This window comes from Elephas maximus, chromosome 14, assembly GCF_024166365.1.
Source record: "Elephas maximus indicus isolate mEleMax1 chromosome 14, mEleMax1 primary haplotype, whole genome shotgun sequence".
In the NCBI taxonomy this organism is placed as follows: Eukaryota; Metazoa; Chordata; class Mammalia; order Proboscidea; family Elephantidae; genus Elephas; species Elephas maximus.
Window position 1 is genome coordinate 66,414,295 of NC_064832.1, and position 21,882 is coordinate 66,436,176.

Consider the following 21,882-nt stretch of genomic DNA (forward strand, 5'->3'; position numbering starts at 1 on the left):
TTGGAATTGACTCGACAGCAACAAGTTTTTTTGTTTGTTTGTCTACGAGAAGTTGGGGGACTAGTTCCTGGCCTCTGCCCCTAAAAGTACAAAGGAGAGAGGCTGTCAGGTAAGCAATGAATGTCTGCATCTCAAGTTTGCCTCTAAAATTCCTATCTGACGTCAATGTTGAGATTTTTAACTTGATGAAACTGAGAAGGGGGAATTTATGTCACGTGCTATGAAGAAACTCGCTGCAGATAAAACAACTTGGCAATGGTAAATACACAATTTTGTACCGTATGTTTGTAAAAATGTATCTCAGTTCACAATCAAATGTTATTTCTAATTACTGAATCCTACCTTATACAACAACCATTTTATGAGAAAGCAGTGTTTTATGTATTCATATTTTAATTATGGGCCTCAATGGTAATACAATATCAAAGCAAAAAGTAATGAAAATAAAAATTCTTAATCCATCATCATTTCTAAATTCTGAAGGCAAAATACATACATGAGTATTCAGTTTAAAAGGGAAGGAGTCAATGATTATTATGGGCATGTGACACACACTACTACAGGAGGAAAAAAAAAAGCAAACAAACCCACTGCCGTTGAGTCGATTTCAACTCATAAGCGACCCTATAGGACACAGTAAGACAGCCTTGTAGGGTTTCTAAGGCTGTAGCTCTTCACGGAAGCAGACGGCCACATCTTTCTCCCGTGGAGAGGGGCGGCTGGTGGTTTGAACTGCTGATCTTTCAGTTTGCAGCAGAGCACTTAACCACTGCACCACCAGGGCTCTTTTACATTTCTATAGAAGGGTGGCTTATTTTTTCAGATTAATGGGAAGGCATTTAGAACATGATGCTATTACAATTCCTTCCAAAAGGAATTAGAAATTCCATACACAGAAAAAGCTGCGTGATCAGCTATATAACTATCCAACTGAGTTATGTAAATGGGTATTGTTAGATACAGTCATATAGCAAAGTATCTTCCTGCCTTCTAAGCCTTAGAAGGGAATATTAATATTGTATTTTGAAATACCTCCATCATATTGAGTCATCCTATTATTTAAAATAAGAGTATAACTTAGACTTATAAGAAGAACCCAAGCTACTTTTATAGCCAAACATCCAACTTCTAATGATAATATATAAGTTACTCAAATGTAAATAATCGGGCATTCCAGGCATGGCAACTTCATGGGCATGTTATATTGTTGTCATCCAAATAAGTTTCGCTCTGAATAGATGAAAAAAGATACATATTGATTTTTTTTTAATTATCATTAGTTTCTATAACCATAACTTGTCCTTCCTGTCTGAGCACTTGAAAGTAAGCATTATTTTGCAAATTTAGATAGTAAAATTCTGACATTAGATGTCTTGATCTATAAAAATGAATAATAGTTAAAAAAATAAAATTATGGACTAAGTAAAACTGAAATATATAAAAAAATATATATATACGTACATAAATGTGGGGTTACACACACCCCCCCCCCATCGCCGTCGAGTCAATTCTTAGTCATAGCAACCCTATAGGGCGGGGGAGAATTGCTCCATAGGGTTTCCAAGGAGTATCTGGTGGATTCGAACTGCTGACCTTTCCAGTTAGCGGTTCAAACTTTTAATCACTACGCCACCAGAGTTTCTTTAGTTCCTATTAAACTGTGTCCTACTCAGTGGCTGACCAACTGATGCCTCCGTGGTATTCTGAGCAGCTTTTTTGGATGCAGTATGTTTGTGATGCTGTAAGCTCCTTTTACTGAAAAAGTTAACAGTTAATTCTAGTGCTGAAATAAACCAAGACTTCACTTGTGTCTCTTACCTTTGCCATGGCTTCTCCCATCCTCCAAAAGCGGCACTACAATAGTGTTGTTCACATTTCCAGGTGACCGTACAGCTGTGTAGACAACAGGCACCGACTGGACCACCACAGGGATGCGGTGAACGTGACTCAGTTTGTTAGACTGTAAGTTCATGGGGCTTGAAGGTGGTACAGGATGTATAATGTGCAAAAACTGCTGGCCTCCCACACCAGATGCAGAGGCAACAAGGGGCCCTGGCGTTAATACTGTTGACGAAGATGACGCTGAAGATACTGATGTTATAACAGTTGGGGATGAGGCTGGACGACTAGAAGACGATGAAGAGGTTGAAGTAGAAGACGGTGAGGAGGCAGACGCTGTCATGGAAACTGGGGAGGATGAAACAGCTGTAGGGGATGTCCTGGCTTTGTTTATTGACAAGTCCACTGGCTCAGTTTGTGTTTGGAAGTGATCTACAGATACCGAGTCCTCTGGGGGCTCCCCTTTCACATTATTTAGCAACAGGGGAACAGCTTCCATATCGGGATAGTTGTGGACGTTTGGAGACTGTGTGAAGAAAAATAAAACACATATTTGTCTTCATTAATCATGCATTTAAATAGATGCTGATTTATTAAGTTGAATCTTTTTAAAATTTTTCACTGATTACTAAATGGAACATTAATTCCTTCACCAAATATTTGAGGGATTGCTCTGTGACACTTACCATGATTAAAATTACCAAAAATACAAGACAGAGTAAAAGAAGCCCTCTGCCATAAAGACATTTTTGTTCATTTGGGAGAGACAGACACAATCATTAAAATTCACTCAAATAAGTTCTCTAGGGAGGAGAAAAAGAGGCCATAGGAACCTAAAAAAGAACAGCAATTTTGCAGGAAACCTTTTAAAAGACAAATTCAAAAAGCAAAGTGTAATATATTTAAAACTGTATTGATACTACTTATTAGAAAACATTCATTTTGTTAGTATTTTGAACAATCACTAAATTTATGAGTTTGAGTTTCCTCAATTATAAACTAATGAGAGCTTTGATGAGATAACCTTAAATATCCTTCCCGGCCTAAAATTCTATAATTTCACGCTTCTATACTAAGCTTTACCCGATGCTATTATAGAGACCAAATGGCAACAGTACTGGGGAAGCACCTTAAAACTTGCCTGCTTTCATATTTAGTGCAAAGACTACTATACCTCATTCATTAGAAGCATTACAAAAATGGGCACAAAAAAACTCTCCAACCTCTCACACCTGATCACAAAATTATTAAATACAAACCATTTCTAACAATTAGCTTATAACTTACTCTCAGAATATGACCAAATGTTTCTCAAAACAATGTGCTGAGCAACTACAACTCACATTTTAGGAAACAATAATAAGAACAAATTATCCTGGAAATTTTAAATTGTATATGACTGCTTTTAATTTGAAATAATAATAATTTTGTCTGACTTTATTTTCATTTTTTAACTTTTAACGAGCAAAATTTAGTAATGGTAATAAAGATTTTACCCAGACTACTGTTCTCAGCATATTATTATTTCACACAAATACAAATTTATTTATACACTTACTCACTCATAAATTTGACAAATATTTATTGAACGTCTACTTCTGAGGCCCAAATGGCTCAAGAGTTCTTTCTATTGGTTAATGTGTGTCAATGTATCCTTAACAAAGAGAATTAGACTATAACAGACTATTTTGGTTACATCTAATTTGACCAGAATAACATAGACATTATTCCTTTATTACATAAGACCACAAATGTGGTTTTTTTTTGTTATGGTATCAGAACAATACCTAAAATTATATTAAATTGGTTCATTTCATTCTTTGTTGAATAAAGGATTTAGCTTGCTACATTCCCCCCCCAGCCCCCCAAGCTTCAGCACACACTTAAAGGAACAAAACAGGCTTCTTAAAGCTTTTCTTTATAGAAAATAATTATACTTCCATTCAGAATATACAATAGGCAGTAGTGCAAGGGCATTTTATTCAGCAACAACGAGAAAAGAAAGAAAATGTTAAGGTAACAACAGTGCCAGATCAACTAAAAAGGGAAATGGTTTGATGTTTTATTGTTTTTTTCCTTCTAAACTAACACAGTTACTTCCACAAACACATGTGAATTAGAAAAAAAATAAAATAGAACCTTTCAAAGTATCCACTGCATAAAATTCTAAATAAAAAGATTTTTGTTTTATGTGTTGAAACTGAGAAAAAAGGTTCTTTTTAATCTTCTCACAAACACTAAGAAGCATGGAAAAAAACACATAAATTATATGACTTATAAGGTGATTACCACCATCTACTTTCCTTACTAAAGCAGTATGTCAATCTGTTCTCAGCATTATAGCTTAATTTCTTCGTAGAATAATATATTTTTATTCATACATTATACCCAGATAGGAATTCTTTGCTGAAGTTGCTTTCATGAAAGATACCAACTGGTTTGTGATTAAAAAACATAAAATACATCATTAAGCACACATCATTAAACACCAGTGGTTTGCTTGACTTCAAACATTGTCTTGAATATTTTCTTACTTTTTACTGTATTTGAAATATTCAAAACTCTTAATTTAGAAATGGCGGTTATTTCTAACTTAAATTTTTTTCCTCCTAATTACTTACTTAGACAGAAGCTTCCTAGATATGTTTGCAAACCAAAGGCTAAGGTTTAATTTATCAATGTAGAAGCATTCCATAAAGCAGGAGAAAGACCACTTTAACAGATTATAATCCAAACATTGGTAAATAAGAAGTTTATTTGTAAAGACATTGAATCTAAGGCATCAAGCTTCACAGAGCTTTGCAAACTGCCTAGGCTTCTCTACGTTATGAGTAAGAGTCCACCTTTGGTAGGTATCTGCTTAATCCCTCACTGAGGGAAATAGCCACTCCTCAAACTGTTTTACAACAACAGGAGACGAGAAGCAATCTTCATACAATTCTGTTGTATATACTAGAAAGCTATGAATACCAAATATTAAGAACCCCGAGGTGCTTTGAAATACTAGAGACTTGCATAGCTTTTGCAAGAGCTCAACCCAAAATATAGAAAACGTTCATAAAAATAAGAAAGGATAATTCAAACCTTTGGACCAAAGACATATCTTACTTGGAACCTTGGACGTATTATGCATGAATTTATAAGAACAAACAGCACAGAGACACATGCTAGTTCCTTTTTCATATGGAGTAGGTGAAATACAGCCCACATGTTCAAAACTAATGCTTTCTCAGTATAAAAGGGATAAAATTCTTATTGTAGAATTCATCTGTTTACAGTGTTGACATAATATACCTTAACAACCCAGACTAATCTCTTATACTGTGACAATATACTATGTAAAGGTATCTATGATGCCAGCTTCAGGCCACACACACATATTTGAAAAGCAGGCAACACTGCATCAATATGACTTTAAAATACCTAAGACACACTGTTGCTCCTCCTGTCACAAAAGAGAAAAGAGCTGAATGGCTTGATGCTGAACTCGTCATTAGGAATTCATTTCATTACTTTTAGGAAGTAGACAGTCAAAAGATATTGGTTCTGAAGTTTGAATACATCAGTGTGAGCTGTAGTGAGGGGAAATGAGGAGTCGCCCAAGAGAAAGAACAAAAACTGAGAAAACACTAGTGAGAAAACACCAAAAGGGAAGTATGTACAAACAACAGCTTGAAATTAAATCAAAGGGCCACACATTTCAGAGACCATGAGAGAGGATGAGGGTGCACCACCCAAGGAATGGCCACTAAGAGTAGGGACAATGAAATACCAGAAATAATAAACAAAGGTTCTAAGTTTTCAGTACCCTGAGAAAGAGGAAATACTGCGAAAGGAATAAAAAAGCGATTCCATACTCAAATTTTATCCTTGGTTACTAATTACTCAACTCTTGATACGGCACAAATGGGCTACCCACAATAGTGTAAACTTCTGTTTGTTTTTAAGAAGAACCCATCAAGATTTTTGCCTGAAGGGGTGACTTTAGCGGATTTTTCTGCTGTTGAGTCGTTGGTGTGTAAACATCAAACATACACTATATTCATATTATCTAAATGAAAATACTACAGACTCTAATGCTGTGAAGTTTGTATGAGAATCCTAGATTTTTATAAAGTAGGATAAGAGTAATTAATTATATTTTCTAAACGATTATATAATATCCCTTCAAAGGATCCACAATAAAGCTGAATTTTTAAAATAATTTTTATAATTATATTTTTATATGTGTTAAGAATTCTAAATACACACAAAAACCTAACAAGGCAAACGTAACAACCCACTTCATAAAAAAACAATGTGTATGTTAAAACCTAAAAAAAATGTATAATCATTGCACATTATTAATTTTTCTCAAAGTCTGAAAATGGTGACTCAGAATAATCCACTAAAAAAACACTGCACATACTATTCTAGCAAACATGATCTTTTTAATGATCTGGCCATTAAATTTTAGTCTTTCTAATCAGATAATATTTTCTTGAATGATCATTTAAGAATGTAACTTCAGCTTTAGGCAATTTGTTGAATAAACGTAAAACTGAATCTAAAACTTCCTATGCGTTAGTCCTCAGACTATTGTTGTTAGTTGTCATGGAGTGATACCCGGTGCACAGACTAAAGCTGCTCCATAAGGTTTTCTTGGCTGTAACCTTTACAGAAGCAGATTGCCAGGCCTGTCTTCCATGGTGCCTCTGGGTAGGTCTGAACTGCTTAACCGTTTGTACCACCCAGGGACCTTAGCTCTCAAGCTACCAAACGTGTTTTTGATAGTCATTACCCTTAGCTAAACCTTATTATGGTCTATCAATGGACAAACAGCATTTTTAGTACTAGCTGTATATTTCAATCATGTGGTATTACTAAAAAAGGGAAAAATAAATTATGTCTGTAGTTTTGGAAAGTCCTCCAGAGATTCTTATGTGTAGTCAGGGTTGAGGATCATTTGGCTAGTATTCTGTTAAATTCAGCTACCCAAGATTTACATGCAGTCACAGTTTGTTCTAAAGCGGCCCAAGGCACATTGAGATGTGGCACTCACACATACACTGGGTGGCCCAACTACCATCTAACTACCTACCCAAACAGCCACCCATCCATCCATCCATCATTTAAATTAATTACGTTTAAAATATTACTTTCACTATTTTTTTAAGAAATAATCTTGTGGGAGTTTCTAGAAAAGATTAAAAAGTGATTTGGCTAAAAGTGCACAGATCATGGCTTAACTATCACAAGAATCTTTGTTTTATATAATCTATGCCCTGGTGGCTTACTGGTTAAGCATTTGGCTGCTAACCAAAAGGTTGGCAGTTTAAATCCATGAGCCACTCCTTGGAAACCCTGTGGGGGCAGTTCTACTCAATCCTATAGGGTGGCTACAATGGATTTTGTGTGGTATTATAGAAAAAAAAAATTAATTTGAACATAGAGGACTTAAATACATAACCTACCCCTATCACTTATTAGCTGTCCAATCTTGGTATAGTCATTAAAATTCTCTAGTTCTTAGTTGATCCATCTATGAAAAGAGTTATGTTAATTTTAAACTAACACAATTGTTGTGAAGAATGAATTAACGGGTTTTACATTAAGACAGAGAAATGTGAGGGAGAGAAGCAAATGAGCGGAGCTCTCCCTTCAATGGACCAAAAAATCCCAAACAGAACCGAATCAATCTATGACTATATCTCAGAGGCGACTCACTGAACTTGTTGTTGTTGTTAGGTCCCTTAGAGTTGGTTCCAGCTCATAGTGACCCTATGTACAACACTACAAAACACTGCCCAGTCCTGAGCCATTCTCATAATCATTGCTGTGCTTCAGTCCGTTGTTCCGTCATTGCGGCTACTTTGCCAATCCATCTCATTGGGGGTCTTCCTCTCTTTCACTGACTCTCTATACTTTATCAAGCATGATGACCTTTACCAGGGACTAGTCCCTCCTGGTAACTTGTCCAAGGTACATGAGACAAAGCCTTGCCATCTTTGCTTCTAAGGAGCATTCTGGCTGTACATCTTCCAAGATAGATTTGTTCATTTTCTTTGGGCAGTCCACAGTATATTCAATATTCTTTGCCAACACCAAAATTCAAAGGCATCAACTCTTCTTCAGTTTTCCTTATTCATTGTCCAGCTGTTGTATGCATACGAGGAGACTGAAAATACCAGAGCATGAGTCAGGCAACAGATTCGTCCGATGCAATACATCATTTGATTTCTTGACTGCTACTTCCATGGGCACTGATTGTGGATTCAAGTAAAATGAAATCCTTGACAACTCCAACTGTTTTCTCCATTTATCATGATGTTGCCAATTGGTTCAGTTGTGTAGATTTTTGTTTTATTTATGTTGCAGTGTAATCCATACTGAAGGCTATCGTCTTTGATCTTCATCAGTAAGTGGTTTCAAGTTCTCCTTGGTTTCAGCAAACAAGGTTGTATCATCTGCATATCACAGGTTGTTAGTAAGTTTTCCTCCAATCCTGATGCCGTGTTCTTCTTCATATAGTCCAATTTTTCAGATTTTCTCAGTATATAGATTTAATAAGTATGGTGAAAGAATACAACCTTGACACGCACCTTCCCTGACTTTCAACCACGCAGTATCCCCTTGTTCTGTTCAAAGAACTGCCTCTTTGTTTATGTACAGGTTCCGCATGACCACTAGTAAGTGTTCTGGAATTCCCATTATTCGCAGTGCTATTCATCATCATTTATTGCATAGTCAATAAAACAAAGGTAAACATCTTTTTGGTATTCTCTGGTTTGAGCCAAGATCGATCTGACATCAGTAATAATATCCCTCATTCCACGTCTTCTTCTGAATTCAGACGGAATTTCTGGCAGTTCCGTGTCAGTGCACTGCTGCAGCTGCTTTTGAATGATCTTCAGCAAAATTTTACTGTGTGCGATAGTAATGATATTGTTTGATAATTTCCGCATTCTGTTTGATCACCTTTCTTTGAAATGGGCACAAATATAGATCTCTTCCAGTTGGTTGGCCAGGTAGCTATCTTCCAAATTTCTTGGCATAGACAACTGAGCATGTCCAATACTGCATCTGTTTGTTGAAACATTTCAACTGGTATTCTGTGAATTCCTGGAACCTTGTTTTTCACCAATGTCTTTAGTGCAAGTTGGACTTCTGCCCTCAGTACCATCAGTTCTTGATCATATGCTGTCTCTTGAAATGGTTGAACATCGACCAGTTCTTTTTGGTACAGTGACTCTGTATTCTTCCCATCTTCTTTTGATGCTTCCTGTGTCAATCAATATTTTGCTCATAGAATCCTTCAATTCAAAGCTTGAATTTTTTCTTAAGTTCTTTCAGCTTGAGAAATGCTGGGTGTGTTCTTCCCTGTTGGTGTTCTAACTCCAAGTCTGTGCATATTTCATTATAATATTTTACTTTGTCTTCTCAAGTCACCCTTTGAAATCTTCTGTTCAGCACTTTTACATTATTTCCTCCCTTTGCTTTAGCTAATCCACATTCAAAAGCAAGTTTCAGAGTCTCTTCTGACATCTGTTTTGGTCTTTTCTTTCTTTCCCTTTTTTTTTTTCTTTTTTAATGACCTTTTCCTTTTTTTTGGTTTCCTTTCTTACTGTAGGACATCTTTGATGTCCTCCCACAACTCAACTGGACTTCAGTCATTAGTGCTCAATGCGTCAAATCTATTCTTGAGATGGTCTCTAAATTCAGGTGGAATATACTCAAGGTCGTATTTTGGTTCTTATGGGCTTATTTTAATTTTCCACAGCTTCAACTTGAACTTGCATATGAGCAACTGATGGTCTGTACCGCAGTCAGCCCCTGGCCTTGTTCTGACTAATGATATTGAGCCTCTCCATGGTTTCCTTCCACAGATGTAGTTGATCTGATTCCTGTGTATTCCATACAGTGAGGTCCACATGGATAGTTGCCGTTTATGTTGTTGTAAAAGGTATCTGTGATGAGTAAGTTGTCTTGCAAAATTGAACTGAACTTAGTGTAAGATATATCCTGATGCAGGATCACCTAAATGACAGCCATTGGAGAGGTACAGTGTCTGCTAAAAAAACAAATAAATACTTTTCAAGTGCAGCTGAACCAGGCTGAATATGGTCAGCATTTTTAAGGTCCACTCATTTTAAACATATTTTCTCTTAAAATATAGAAGGCAGTCATTTGATGCTGTTTACTATTTTTTGCATTTTGAGCTTAACTGGCCCACAACATGATAATATAGTAACTGACGGAATACATTTTAATTGATAGGTCTGATTTCTTAATTCTAACAATACATATAACCTATAGGTGTAGTGGTTAAGAGTTACAGCTGCTAACCAAAAGGCTGGCAATTCAAATTTGCCAGGTGCTCCTTGGAAACCCTATGGGGCAGTTCTGCTCTGTCCTTTAGAATCAACTCTGTCCTTTAGAATCAACAGGTTTATATCAATCTATACTTCAGTTTGTATCAATTACAATAAGAATACACAAATATATTAACTGTTTTGAGATACTGGTCATTCTTCAACAGTCTTACTACGTGCAGAGCATATTTGTTTCTGTCTCAGTTGAAAATTGGTTTATATAAAGTTCAGGTCTCACTCGGTGATTATTTGAATGTGTACCTTTAATGGGAGGTGCTTAAAGAAACTGACTGTGCACTTCATATAAAAAAAGGAATTAAGCTAAATCTAAGACACCACATCCTGAGATCATTTGAGTTTTTAAGTTCCATAGTGTTATTTTAAACACAAGTACATTTTAATTAAAGAGCTGTTACAGACTGAATTACATCCGCCAAAAAGATATGCTCAAGTCCTAAGCCCTGGCACCTGTGACCATGGTCTTGTTTGGAAAGAAAATCTTTGAAGATTTTATCAGTCAGGTTAACATGATGTCATACTGGAGTGTTGTTGTTGTGTGTCATCGAGTCCATCCCGACTCATAGCGACCCTATAGGACAGAGTAGCACTGCTTCATAGGGTTTTCAAGGAGCAGCTGGTGGATTTGAACTGTTGATCTTTGGGAGGCAGCCTAAGCTCTTACCCACTGCTCCACCAGGTCTCTATATACTGGAGTAGGGCAGGTACTAATCCTAAGTGTCTGGTGCCCTTATAAAAGAGAAGATAAAGAGACAGGGGAGTTAGAGGAAGGATGGCATGTAACACTACAGCTACAAGCCAAGGATTGCCTGGAGTTACCCTGGTGTTTGTTTCAATGGTTAAGCGCTCAGCTGCCAACTGAAAGATTAGTGGTCTGAACCCACCAAGTGGCACCTCAGTAGAAAAGCCTGGTGACCTGCTCCTGTAAAGATTACAAAGAAACTCTATGGGGAAGTTCTATTCTGCCACATGGGGTCGCTATGAGTCAGAATGGACTTGATGGCACCTAACAACAAAAAACCAGGGCTTCAAACCTGTTCATTCTGGTTTGAACCTCTGCTGAGAAATTTGCTTTCCTAAAAAAGTATCCATCAATGTTAACTATTCTACCATAGACATACTAAACTAAAATCTACATTTTAACAAGATCCTGTTAAACTGTAGAGGTAGAATCATTAGCATAGGCTGGGAACTTGTTAGAGATGCAAATTTCTCAGCGTGGGTTCGGGCCCAAAGAACCAGGTGGAAGCCCTGCAAAAAACAGAAGCTAGGAGAGAGGCACAGAACAGATTCTCAGAGCCCTCACAGGGAATCAACAAGGCCAATACCCTAATTGGAACTTCTAGCCTCCAGAACTGGGACACAATAAATTTCTGTTTTTTCAAGGCACCCAATTTGTGGTACTTGGTTAAGGCAGCTCTAGAAAACTAATACAAGGAGCCGATTTCCATGTTTTTACTTGAAGTGCACAGTAGGTACATGCTTAAGTTTTAATGTTTTAATTTCCCTCATTAATAATTGAAATTTTAAAGATGTGTGCACCGAGCTTAAGGCAAGCAACTTGCAATTCTGACAGGCCATTTAGAATCTAGGTGTAAAAGTCACTAAACGCCCATTTGTGAGTGGAGTATACACTTCACTTTCCTCTCTGTTGTTTTATATTATTAAAAAGGGAAGTATTTTTCAAGATTTGTCTTGCGTGTGTCCTGATGGTCATAATTTACCTTGCTTTCAGCCCAGTGATTTTTCTTCTTGACTCTAAAATGTTCAAGGGCAAACTCTTAAACACAAATGCTTTTCAAGTGTGAATTATAAAACTAACACACATACATAAAAGAACAACTTAAACCAAATATACTAAAGAAAAGAGAAATTTGTAGATCCTCTAAAAGTACAGAAGAGAGAATGACAGGAAACAAGTATAAATACCCAAAATTGACAACCTAGAAATTCCTTGTAAAAGTATGGAATGAGTTACCTATTTTGTTTAATGGGAAGATATTTGAGTGAATATTTAATTCAACTGCTTTGTATTGATCCCTCAAGAATTAGTTCAAGAAATGATTGATTCCCTACGAAAAACTGGCGTATATGCATAACATACTATACAATTAATTCTTTTGTTTTCACATATGAATTGAAAATGCCAAGCTTTTAAAAGAGTTCAAAGTACACATGTAAATTTATTCTAAAAATTTTATTTCTTAATTATCCATTTTTCCACTATTTCCCAGGATTTTCATGAATCCTATTATTTGCCTAAAGCATTCAGTAACTATTTCTATGGTGGAATGTAAGTCTGAAACTCTGGTTTGGCACATGTGTGTTGGGTGGGGAGGTATGGGGTAAGAAGGATCTCCATTAGGGTGGTGGAGGATGGAGAATGGATTCTGTTCACGTATTTTTAAGAATTAATGACAAACAATCCTAAGAACTGAAAAGACTTAACAAACATCTGGATACAAACATATGTGCTACCTGCGAATATACAAATATTTGGCAAATAAATAATACTTTGTTTTACCACATAACTTACTCATTCAATATTGTGTTCAAAATATTTTGACTCTTAAACCACTTAAACCCTACTCACCTTCTCACATTAGATGAAGAAGTAATGTCACTAAAACAAAGGCTGAGAAAGAAACACTACAAAGTTAGTTTTGTTCTTATATTCTTACAATTCCTTTCAAGGAAAGAACTTTTAATTGAATCTCACAAAGCCACAAAGATGTTTTAATAAAAATAGAGTTCGATATTAATGCTGTGATGAGACCCAATTTGGTCTATTTTTTTAACTACTATTCTTTGCATGACATTTATAAGCTAAAAAAAAAAAAAAAAGAGGTAAGGGTAATAGGCTTATCTTTTCTACCTCATGATTAAAACTGGAATTTTTGTTGTTCTCTTGGTTTTAATACTGTTATTATTATTCAGTGGATGACAAGATACATGAGAAGAAAACATATCTTTTAGACTTTTAAGAAGAAAAGATTCTTTTGAATCATCATCCTAAGTTTTATTCTCACCCTAGCGCTTGAGGTAAATGTTCTCTGCTGGTTACCATGTTCACCATTGTCAAAAAGATTAATTTTCTCTGCTACTAGATAGACCCCGCTTTTGTTTTACATAATATTCACCATAAATAGTTATTTTTTAAAACAATGATATATCATAGCAGTCAAATACATAAAATTAAGAGAAATGTAAACCTGAATTCCCAAGTGGTAGAGATAGTCAAACAATACACGTGGAAACTCTAACATGTTACAAACATATGATACAATAATGTCACCTTCTTACGTAAAAGAAGGTATATTTGCAAAGGAGAGTCTTATTGCTTGGGACATTACAGAAAGCAAATAGTTGAGAAAAGCCTAAATGGGATTCTTGTCTCATAGAAAATGCCTTTAAAGAGAGACAAACCACCAGGCCAAAACATCATTAATGGTAAAGTGTGGAGAAATACATCTTTTCCCATCTCTCTCTAGAATCAGAAGCAGCTGTAATGGGAAAGTGCCACAGGAAAAAAGCAACAGCTTTAGAAAGTCCCAGAACTTTTTTGTGAGCTGTGGATTTAATTCCATCTCACTACAGAATTAGTAAAATGTCCTCATGCAAACCAACACAGCCTAGGCTGCTGACCTCTTGTAAAAGCATGATATATATATATATATATATATATATATAGCTTCATGCAAATCTTTGTGGAGATCCCAGAGAGTAAAAAGCTCTAGAGTTTTTTAATAGTCCCCTACCCCCACAATCACCAAAGTGCACACATAGGTGTACGTAATTGATGTCTTTACAAGAGTGAAGAATGAGCAGCACGAATCTAGCCCGTGATGCTTACACCCATCAAGACAGCCACACCTGCAAAAGAAGAAGGGGAAAGCTAGTGCCTCGGGAACTGGAAAGCAGAAACTGAGAACTAGGAAAACCAACCAAAACCAAACCCAGTACCATTGAGTCAATTAAGGCAAGCGATAGTACAGAAAAGAAGGACTTGCCAGCCCAACAAGACTCATGTTAATTAGATGTGATTTAAAAGGAGGGAAGACTGGGCTCAGCCTTCTTCACCAGCACTCTTCATAGCGAAGACATTTATTTATGAAAAATTAAGGATTTTAAAAATGGTAATAGTAACGCTAACAAGAATGAAGCAAAATTGACCCTATTATGCTGCTGGTTAGGTGTGTTAATGGGTACACTCTTTGAGGAATGCTGTTGGACATTATGTCTCAAGAGTCTTAAACTACCATGTTGTTCTTGTGTTGTCCTTGCATGCTGTTGAGTTGATTCTGACTCATAGTGACCCTGTGGGGCAAGGTAGAGCTGGCCCATAGAGATCCCTAGGCTATATTTCAATTTATGGGTGCAGATCGCCAGACCTTTTCTCCCATGGAAAGGCCTGTGCATTTGAACCTCAGACCATTTAGTTAGCACCTGAGCACTTAACCACTGTACAACCAGGCTCCTTTAAACTACTTTAGAACCAGTAATCATGTTTTTAAAAATCTAGCACAATTATTTACGGGGAGGGGGCCAAGATGGCTGACTAGGCAGGCTACCTCGGATCCCTCTTGCAACAAAGACTCGGAAAAACAAGTGAATCGATCATATACATGACAATCTACGAACCCTGACCATCAAACACAGATCTAAAGAGTTGACCTGAGTGACAGGTGAGCAAAAAGCTGCGTCCTGAACCAGTGACTGCTTCTGTAACCCACGACCCACCCCACAGCCTTGAGCCCCGGCAGTTCCCTGGTGCCAAGTGGCGGGGCTGATTACGGCTTGCTGAGGTGGGGCAGGCACGGGACACAGCCCTAACCCCTATCCCCCTGGGGTAACCTCCGTAGAGACTCAGCCAGTGCAAGCAGGCTGCACACTGATGGGGCTAACGAGAGAACGAACAACCATGGGGAAGCAGCGACTGCTTTCGGAGCCTGGAGCCAGTGTTCCAGTCAGGGAACCCTGGTGCCGGGCTTTGGACTGGGTGCAAAGGAGCTGAGCACGGCATCCTAAGATGGCGCAAACCTGGGACACAGCCCTAGCCCCCAGAAGTGTCCTCAGGGGAAGCCCAGCCGGAGCATGCAGGCAGCGCAGTGACACAGCTGACAGAAGGAGAAGTCACCGGGAGGCAGCGACCGGTTCTGGAGCCTGGAGTGCAGCGTCCCAGCCGGGGAACCTTTGCGCTGGGCTTTGGACTGGCAGCGGAGGAACTGACCACGGCTGCTTCTGAGACAGTGCAAGCAGGGGACACGGGCCTGATCCTCGGGGGCAATCTCTACCCAGCCAGCGCACACAGTGGACACGCCCCTCGGGAATCTCAGATAAAACAGTCATCCCAAGCAAGATAAGTAAATTTGTCTATATTCCAGGGTGCTACTCTCTCCTATCTATCTGATCTCTCCCCTTCCCTTCCCAGGAGGCTTTATTAACATTGGAATTTCCTGGGCCAGAGAGTGAAGTGCTCAGCGTTTTTTTTTCTTTGTTTGTTTTGTCTTTTCCTAATCCATTCTCCTGGCTTGAGAGAAGCAGCTACAAAAAAACCCAGGGACCAAGAATCCTTCCCTGACTTCCCAAAATTGGACTAAAAATACAGAACCAGCTCCAGCCAAGCATTTGAGATCCACAGTCTTGGGCTTTCATCCCTAGAGGCAACAAGGTGACTATTATAATGCAAAGGCAATTCTGATAGGGATCTGACTGTAATTGTTTTAGCAGACTAATGGAAAGACAAGTTTCCCAGGTCTGATATCTCTACCTATTAAACAGAGCCCTCAGTGACCCACAACGGGGAACTGAGGGCTGAAGCTTCACCCAAACTACCTAACCTCCTGCCACAGGGGACTGAGGATAGTGACATCTACCAATCTGTAGAGGTACATGCATTGGGTGCCTAAGGTATAGCTGCAGAGCCCACCCACCAAAGTGCTTTAGGAATAGAGACACACCTACCTCATTGGCACTTGGGGGAAGCCTGTCAGCATCCTGCCACCCCTGGAATGTGACCCCCTGCTGCTACTAGAATCTGGTGCACACAGATATCACCACTACTCCTCTAAGCAAATAGGTGACAGTCTACCCCACACACTTGGTGACCGAAAATCAGATTCTACTCAAGAATAGTGAATGGACTCTTGGCTTATATTTCTGGTAATGGCCCAAACCAGCTGGTAAGAGGACATAAGAGATTCAAAGCCTACAACAATCAAGACAGCGCAATCTAGTAGCCCATCTACGTACACTGAAAGAAAACAAAACAAGATAAGTCTCAGTGAGCAAATATAAAATAAACCATTAAAATATCTTATAGATGGCTTGCAGACAATAGTCGATATCAAACCACATAAAGAAGCAGACCATGATTGCTTCTACAACTCCCCAAATTAAAGAATCAAAATCTTTCCCAAATGAAGATACAATCCTGGAATTGCCAGATGCAGAATATAAAAAACTAATTTCCAGAATGCTTCAAGATATCAGGGAGGACCTCAGAAATGGAATAAGGCAATCTGCAGAAAAAGCCAAGGAACACACTGATAAAGCAGTTGAAGAAATCAAAAAGATTATTCAAGAACATAGTGGAAAAATTAATAACCTACAAGAATCCATAGAAAGACAGCATTCAGAAATCCAAAAGATTAACAGTAAAATTACAGAATTAGACAACTCAATAGGAAGTCAGAGGAGCAGACTCGAGCAATTGGAATGCAGGGTGGGGGATCTGGAGGGCCAGGGAATTGACACACATATTGCTGGAAAAAAATCAGATAAAAGAATTAAAAAAAATGAAGAAACTGTAAGAATCATTTGGGACTCTATCAAGAAGAAAAACTTGCGTATGATTGGAGTCCCAGAACAGGGAAGGATAACAGAAAAATACAGAGAGAATAGTTGAAGATCTGTTGGCAGAAAACTTCCCTGTCACCATGAAAGACGAAAGGATATCTATCCAAGATGCTCATCGAACCCCATTTAAGATTGATCCAAAAAGAAAATCAGCAAGACATATTATCATCAAACCTGCCAAAACCAAAGATAAAGAGAAAATTTTAAAAGCAGCCAGGGATAAAAGAAAAGTCTCCTACAAAGGAAAATCAGTAAGAATAAGTTCAGACTACTCAGCAGAAACCACGCAGTCAAGAAGGCAATAGCATGACATACATAGAGCACTGAAGGAGAAAAACTGCCAGCCAAGGATCATATATCCCGCAAAACTCCCTCTCAAATATGAAGGCAAAATTAAAACATTTACATATAAACACAAGCTTAGAGAATTTGCAAAAACCAGACCAAAGCTACAAGAAATACTAAAGGAAATTGTTTGGTCAGAAAATCAAAAACATCAGATAACAACACAATACAAGGTCACAAAACAGAACACCCTGATATCAACTCAAATAAGGAAATCACAAAAACAAATTAAGATTAATTTTAAAAAGAAAACAATGCTCAAAACAGGGAATCATTGAAGTCATTATGTAAGAGATCACAATAATCAAAAAGAGGGACTAAATACAGGAGGCATAGAACTGCCATATGGAGAGGAAAACAAGGTGATATAGGACAATACAAGTTAGGTTTTTACTTAGAAAAATAGGGGCAAATATTAAGGTAACCACAAAGAGGTCTAACAATTCCATAACTCAAAATAAAAACCAAGAAAAACATAATGACCCAGCAAACATAAATTCAACTACTATGAAAATGAGGAACACACAATTTACAAAGAAAAACATCTGAGCACAAAAAAGTAAGTGGAAAAATGAAATTGTCAACAACACACACAAAAAGGCATCAAAATGACAGCACTAAACACATACTTATCTATAATTACACTGAATGTAAATGGACTAAATGCACCAATAAAGAGACAGAGAGTTTCAGATTGGATAAAGAAACACAATCTGTCTATATACTGCCTACAAGAGACACACCTTAGACTTAGAGACACAAACAAATTAAAACTGAAAGGATGGAAAAAAAAATATCAAGCAAACAGCAAGCAAAAAAGAGCAGGAGTAGCAATATTAATTTCTGACAAAACAGACTTCAAAGTTAAATCCACCACAAAGGATAAAGTAGGACACTACACAATGATTAAAGGGACAATTGACCAGGAAGATATAACCATATTAAATATTTATGCACCCACTGACAGGGCTGCAAGATACATAAAACAAACTTTAACAGAACTGAAAAGTGAGACAGACACCTCCACAATTATAGTAGGAGACTTCAACACACCACTTTCGGAGAAGGACAGGACTTCCAGTAAGAAGGTCAATAGAAACACAGAAGACCTAATTGCTACAGTCAACCAACTTGATCTCATAGACCTATACAGAACACTCCACCCAACAGCTGCAAAATATACTTTTTTTGCTAGTGCACATGGAACATTCTCTAGAATAGATCACATATTAGGTCATAAAACAAACCTTTGCAGAATCCAAAACATCGAAATATTACAAAGCATCAAGTGAAAATCAATAACAGAAATATCAGGGAAAAGAAATCAAATACTTGGAAACTGAACAGTACCCTGCTCAAAAAAGACTCACAGAATGCAACGAGAATGAAAACATTTCCTATCAAAACCTCTGGAACAGAGCAAAAGCAGTGCTCAGAGGTCAATTTATATCAATAAATGCACACATAAAAAAAGAAGAACGAGCCAAAATCAGAGAACTGTCGCTACAGCTTGAACAAACAGAAAGCGAGCAACAAAAGAATCCATCAGGCACCAGAAGAAAACAAATAATAAAAATTAGAGCTGAACTAAATGAATTAGAGAACAGAAAAACAATTGAAAGAATTAACAAAGTCAAAAGCTGGTTCTTTGAAAAAATTAACAAAATTGATAAACCATTGGCCAGACTGACTAAAGAAATACAGGAAAGGAAACAAATAACCCGAATAAGAGACGAGATGGGCCATATCACAACAGATCCAACTGAAATTAAAAGAATCATATCAGATTATTATGAAAAACTGTACTCTAACAAATTTGCAAACCTAGAAGAAATGGATGAATTCCTAGAAAAACACTACCTACCTAAATTAACACAATCAGAAGTAGAACAAGTAAATAGACCCGTAACAAAAAAAGAGATTGAAAAGGTAATCAAAAAACTCCCAACAAAAAAAAGCCCTGGCCCGGACGGCTTTACTGCAGAGTTCTACAAACTTTCAGAGAAGAGTTAACACCACTACTACTAAAGGTATTTCAAAGCATAGAAAATGACGGAATGCTACCTAACTCATTCTATGAAGCCACCATATACCTGATACCAAAACCAGGTAAAGACACCACAAAAAAAGAAAATTACAGATCTATATCCCTCATGAACATAGATGCAAAAATCCTCAACAAAATTCTACCCAATAGAATTCAACAACACATCAAAAAAATAATCCACCACGACCAAGTGGGATTTATACCAGGTATGCAAGGCTGGTTTAATATTAGAAAAACCATTAATATAATTCACCATATAAATAAAACAAAAGACAAAAACCACAAGAGCTTATCAATTCATGCAGAAAAGGCATTTGACAAAGTCCAACACCCATTCATGATAAAAACTCTCAGCAAAATAGGAATTGAAGAAAAATTCCTCAACATAATAAAAGGCATCTATACAAAGCCCACAGCCAACATCATTCTATATAGAGAGCCTGAAAGCATTTCTCTTGAGAACGGGAACCAGACAAGGATGCCGTTTATCACTGCTCTTATTCAACACTGTGCTAGAGGTCCTAGCCAGAGCAATTAGTCTAGACAAAGAAATAAAGCGCATCCGGACTGGCAAGGAAGAATTAAAATTATCTCTATTTGCAGATGACAAGATCTTATACACAGAAAACCCTAAGGAATCCTCCAGAAAACTACTGAAACTAATAGAAGAGTTCAGCAGAGTCTCAGGTTACAAGATAAACATACAAAAATCACTTGGATTCCTCTACATCAACAAAAAGAACACCGAAGAGGAAATAACCAAATCAATACCATTCACAGTAGCCCCCAAGGAGATAATATACTTAGGAATAAATCTTACCAAAGATGTAAAAGACCTATACAAAGAAAACTACAAAGTACTACTACAAGAAACTAAAAAGGACCTACTTAAGTGGAAAAACATACCTTGCTCATGGATAGGAAGACATAACATAGGAAAAATGTCTATTCTACCAAAAGCCAACTATACATACAATGCACTTCCAATCCAAATTCCAATGACATTTTTTTAAAGTGATGGAGAAACAAATCACCAACTTCACATAGAAGGGAAAGAAGCCCCGGAGAAGTAAAGCATTACTGAAAAAGAAGAAGAAAGTGGGAGGCCTCACTCTACCTGATTTTAGAACATATTATACAGCCACAGTAGTCAAAATAGCCTGGTATTGGTACAACAATAGGCACATAGACCAATAGAACAGAATTGAGAACCCAGATATAAATCCATCCACATATGAGCAGCTGATATTTGACAAAAGCCCAGTGTCAGTTAATTGGGAAAAACATAGTCTTTTTAACAAATGGTGCTGGCATAACTGGATATCCATTTGCAAAAAAATGAAACAGGACCCATACCTCACACCATGCACAAAAACTAACTCCAAGTGGATCAAAGACCTAAACATGAAGACTAAAACGATAAAGATCATGGAAGAAAAAATAGGGACGTTAGGAGCCCTAATACAAGGCATAAACAGAATACAAAACACTACTAAAAATGACGAAGAGAAACCAGATAACTAGGAGCTCCTAAAAATCAAACACCTATGCTCATCTAAAGACTTCACCAAAAGAGTAAAAAGACCACCTACAGACTGGGAAAAAATTTTCAGCTATGACATCTCTGACCAGGGCCTGATCTCTAAAATCTGTATGATTCTGTTGAACCTCAACCACAAAAAGACAAACAACCCAATCAAAAAGTGGGCAAAGGATATGAACACACATTTCACTAAAGAAGATATTCAGGTGGCTAACAGACACATGAGAAAATGCTCTCGATCATTAGCCATTAGAGAAATGCAAATTAAAACTACGATGAGATTCCATCTCACTCCAACAAGGCTGACATTAATCCAAAAAACACAAAATAATAAATGTTGGAGAGGCTGCGGAGAGATTGGAACTCTTATACACTGCTGGTGGGAATGTAAAATGGTACAACCACTTTGGAAATCTATCTGGTGTTTTCTTAAAAAGTTAGAAATAGAACTACTGTACAACCCAGAAATCCCACTCCTTGGAATATACCCTAGAGAAATAAGAGCCTTTACAGGAACAGATATATGCACACCCATGTTTACTGCAGCACTGTTTACAATAGCAAAAAGCTGGAAGCAACTAAGGTGTCCATCAATAGATGAATGGTTAAATAAATTATGGTACATTCACACAATGGAATACTACACATCGATAAAGAACAGTGACGAATCTGTGAAACATTTCATAACATGGAGGAACCTGGAAGGCATTATGCTGAGCGAAATTAGTCAGATGCAAAAGGACAAATACTGTATAAGACCACTATTATAAGTTCTTGAGAAATAGTATAAACTGAGAAGAACACATTCTTTTGTGGTTACGAGAGGGGGGAGGGAGGCAGGGTGGGAGAGGGTTATTTACTGATTGGTTAGTAGATAAGAA

At 37.3% G+C, this 21,882-nt stretch overlaps 1 protein-coding gene across 4 annotated transcripts in view; it reads right to left on the reverse strand.

Annotated features, from left to right (window-relative positions):
* KLF12 (KLF transcription factor 12) overlaps window positions 1–21,882 on the reverse strand; it is a 493,194-nt gene that overhangs the window by 157,832 nt on the left and 313,480 nt on the right. For all 4 annotated transcript variants that reach the window (XM_049853071.1, XM_049853072.1, XM_049853074.1 and 1 more), the window contains one exon: window positions 1,819–2,365. In XM_049853071.1, coding sequence (XP_049709028.1) covers window positions 1,819–2,365 — 547 coding nt within the window. The remainder of the gene's footprint in view (window positions 1–1,818; window positions 2,366–21,882) is intronic.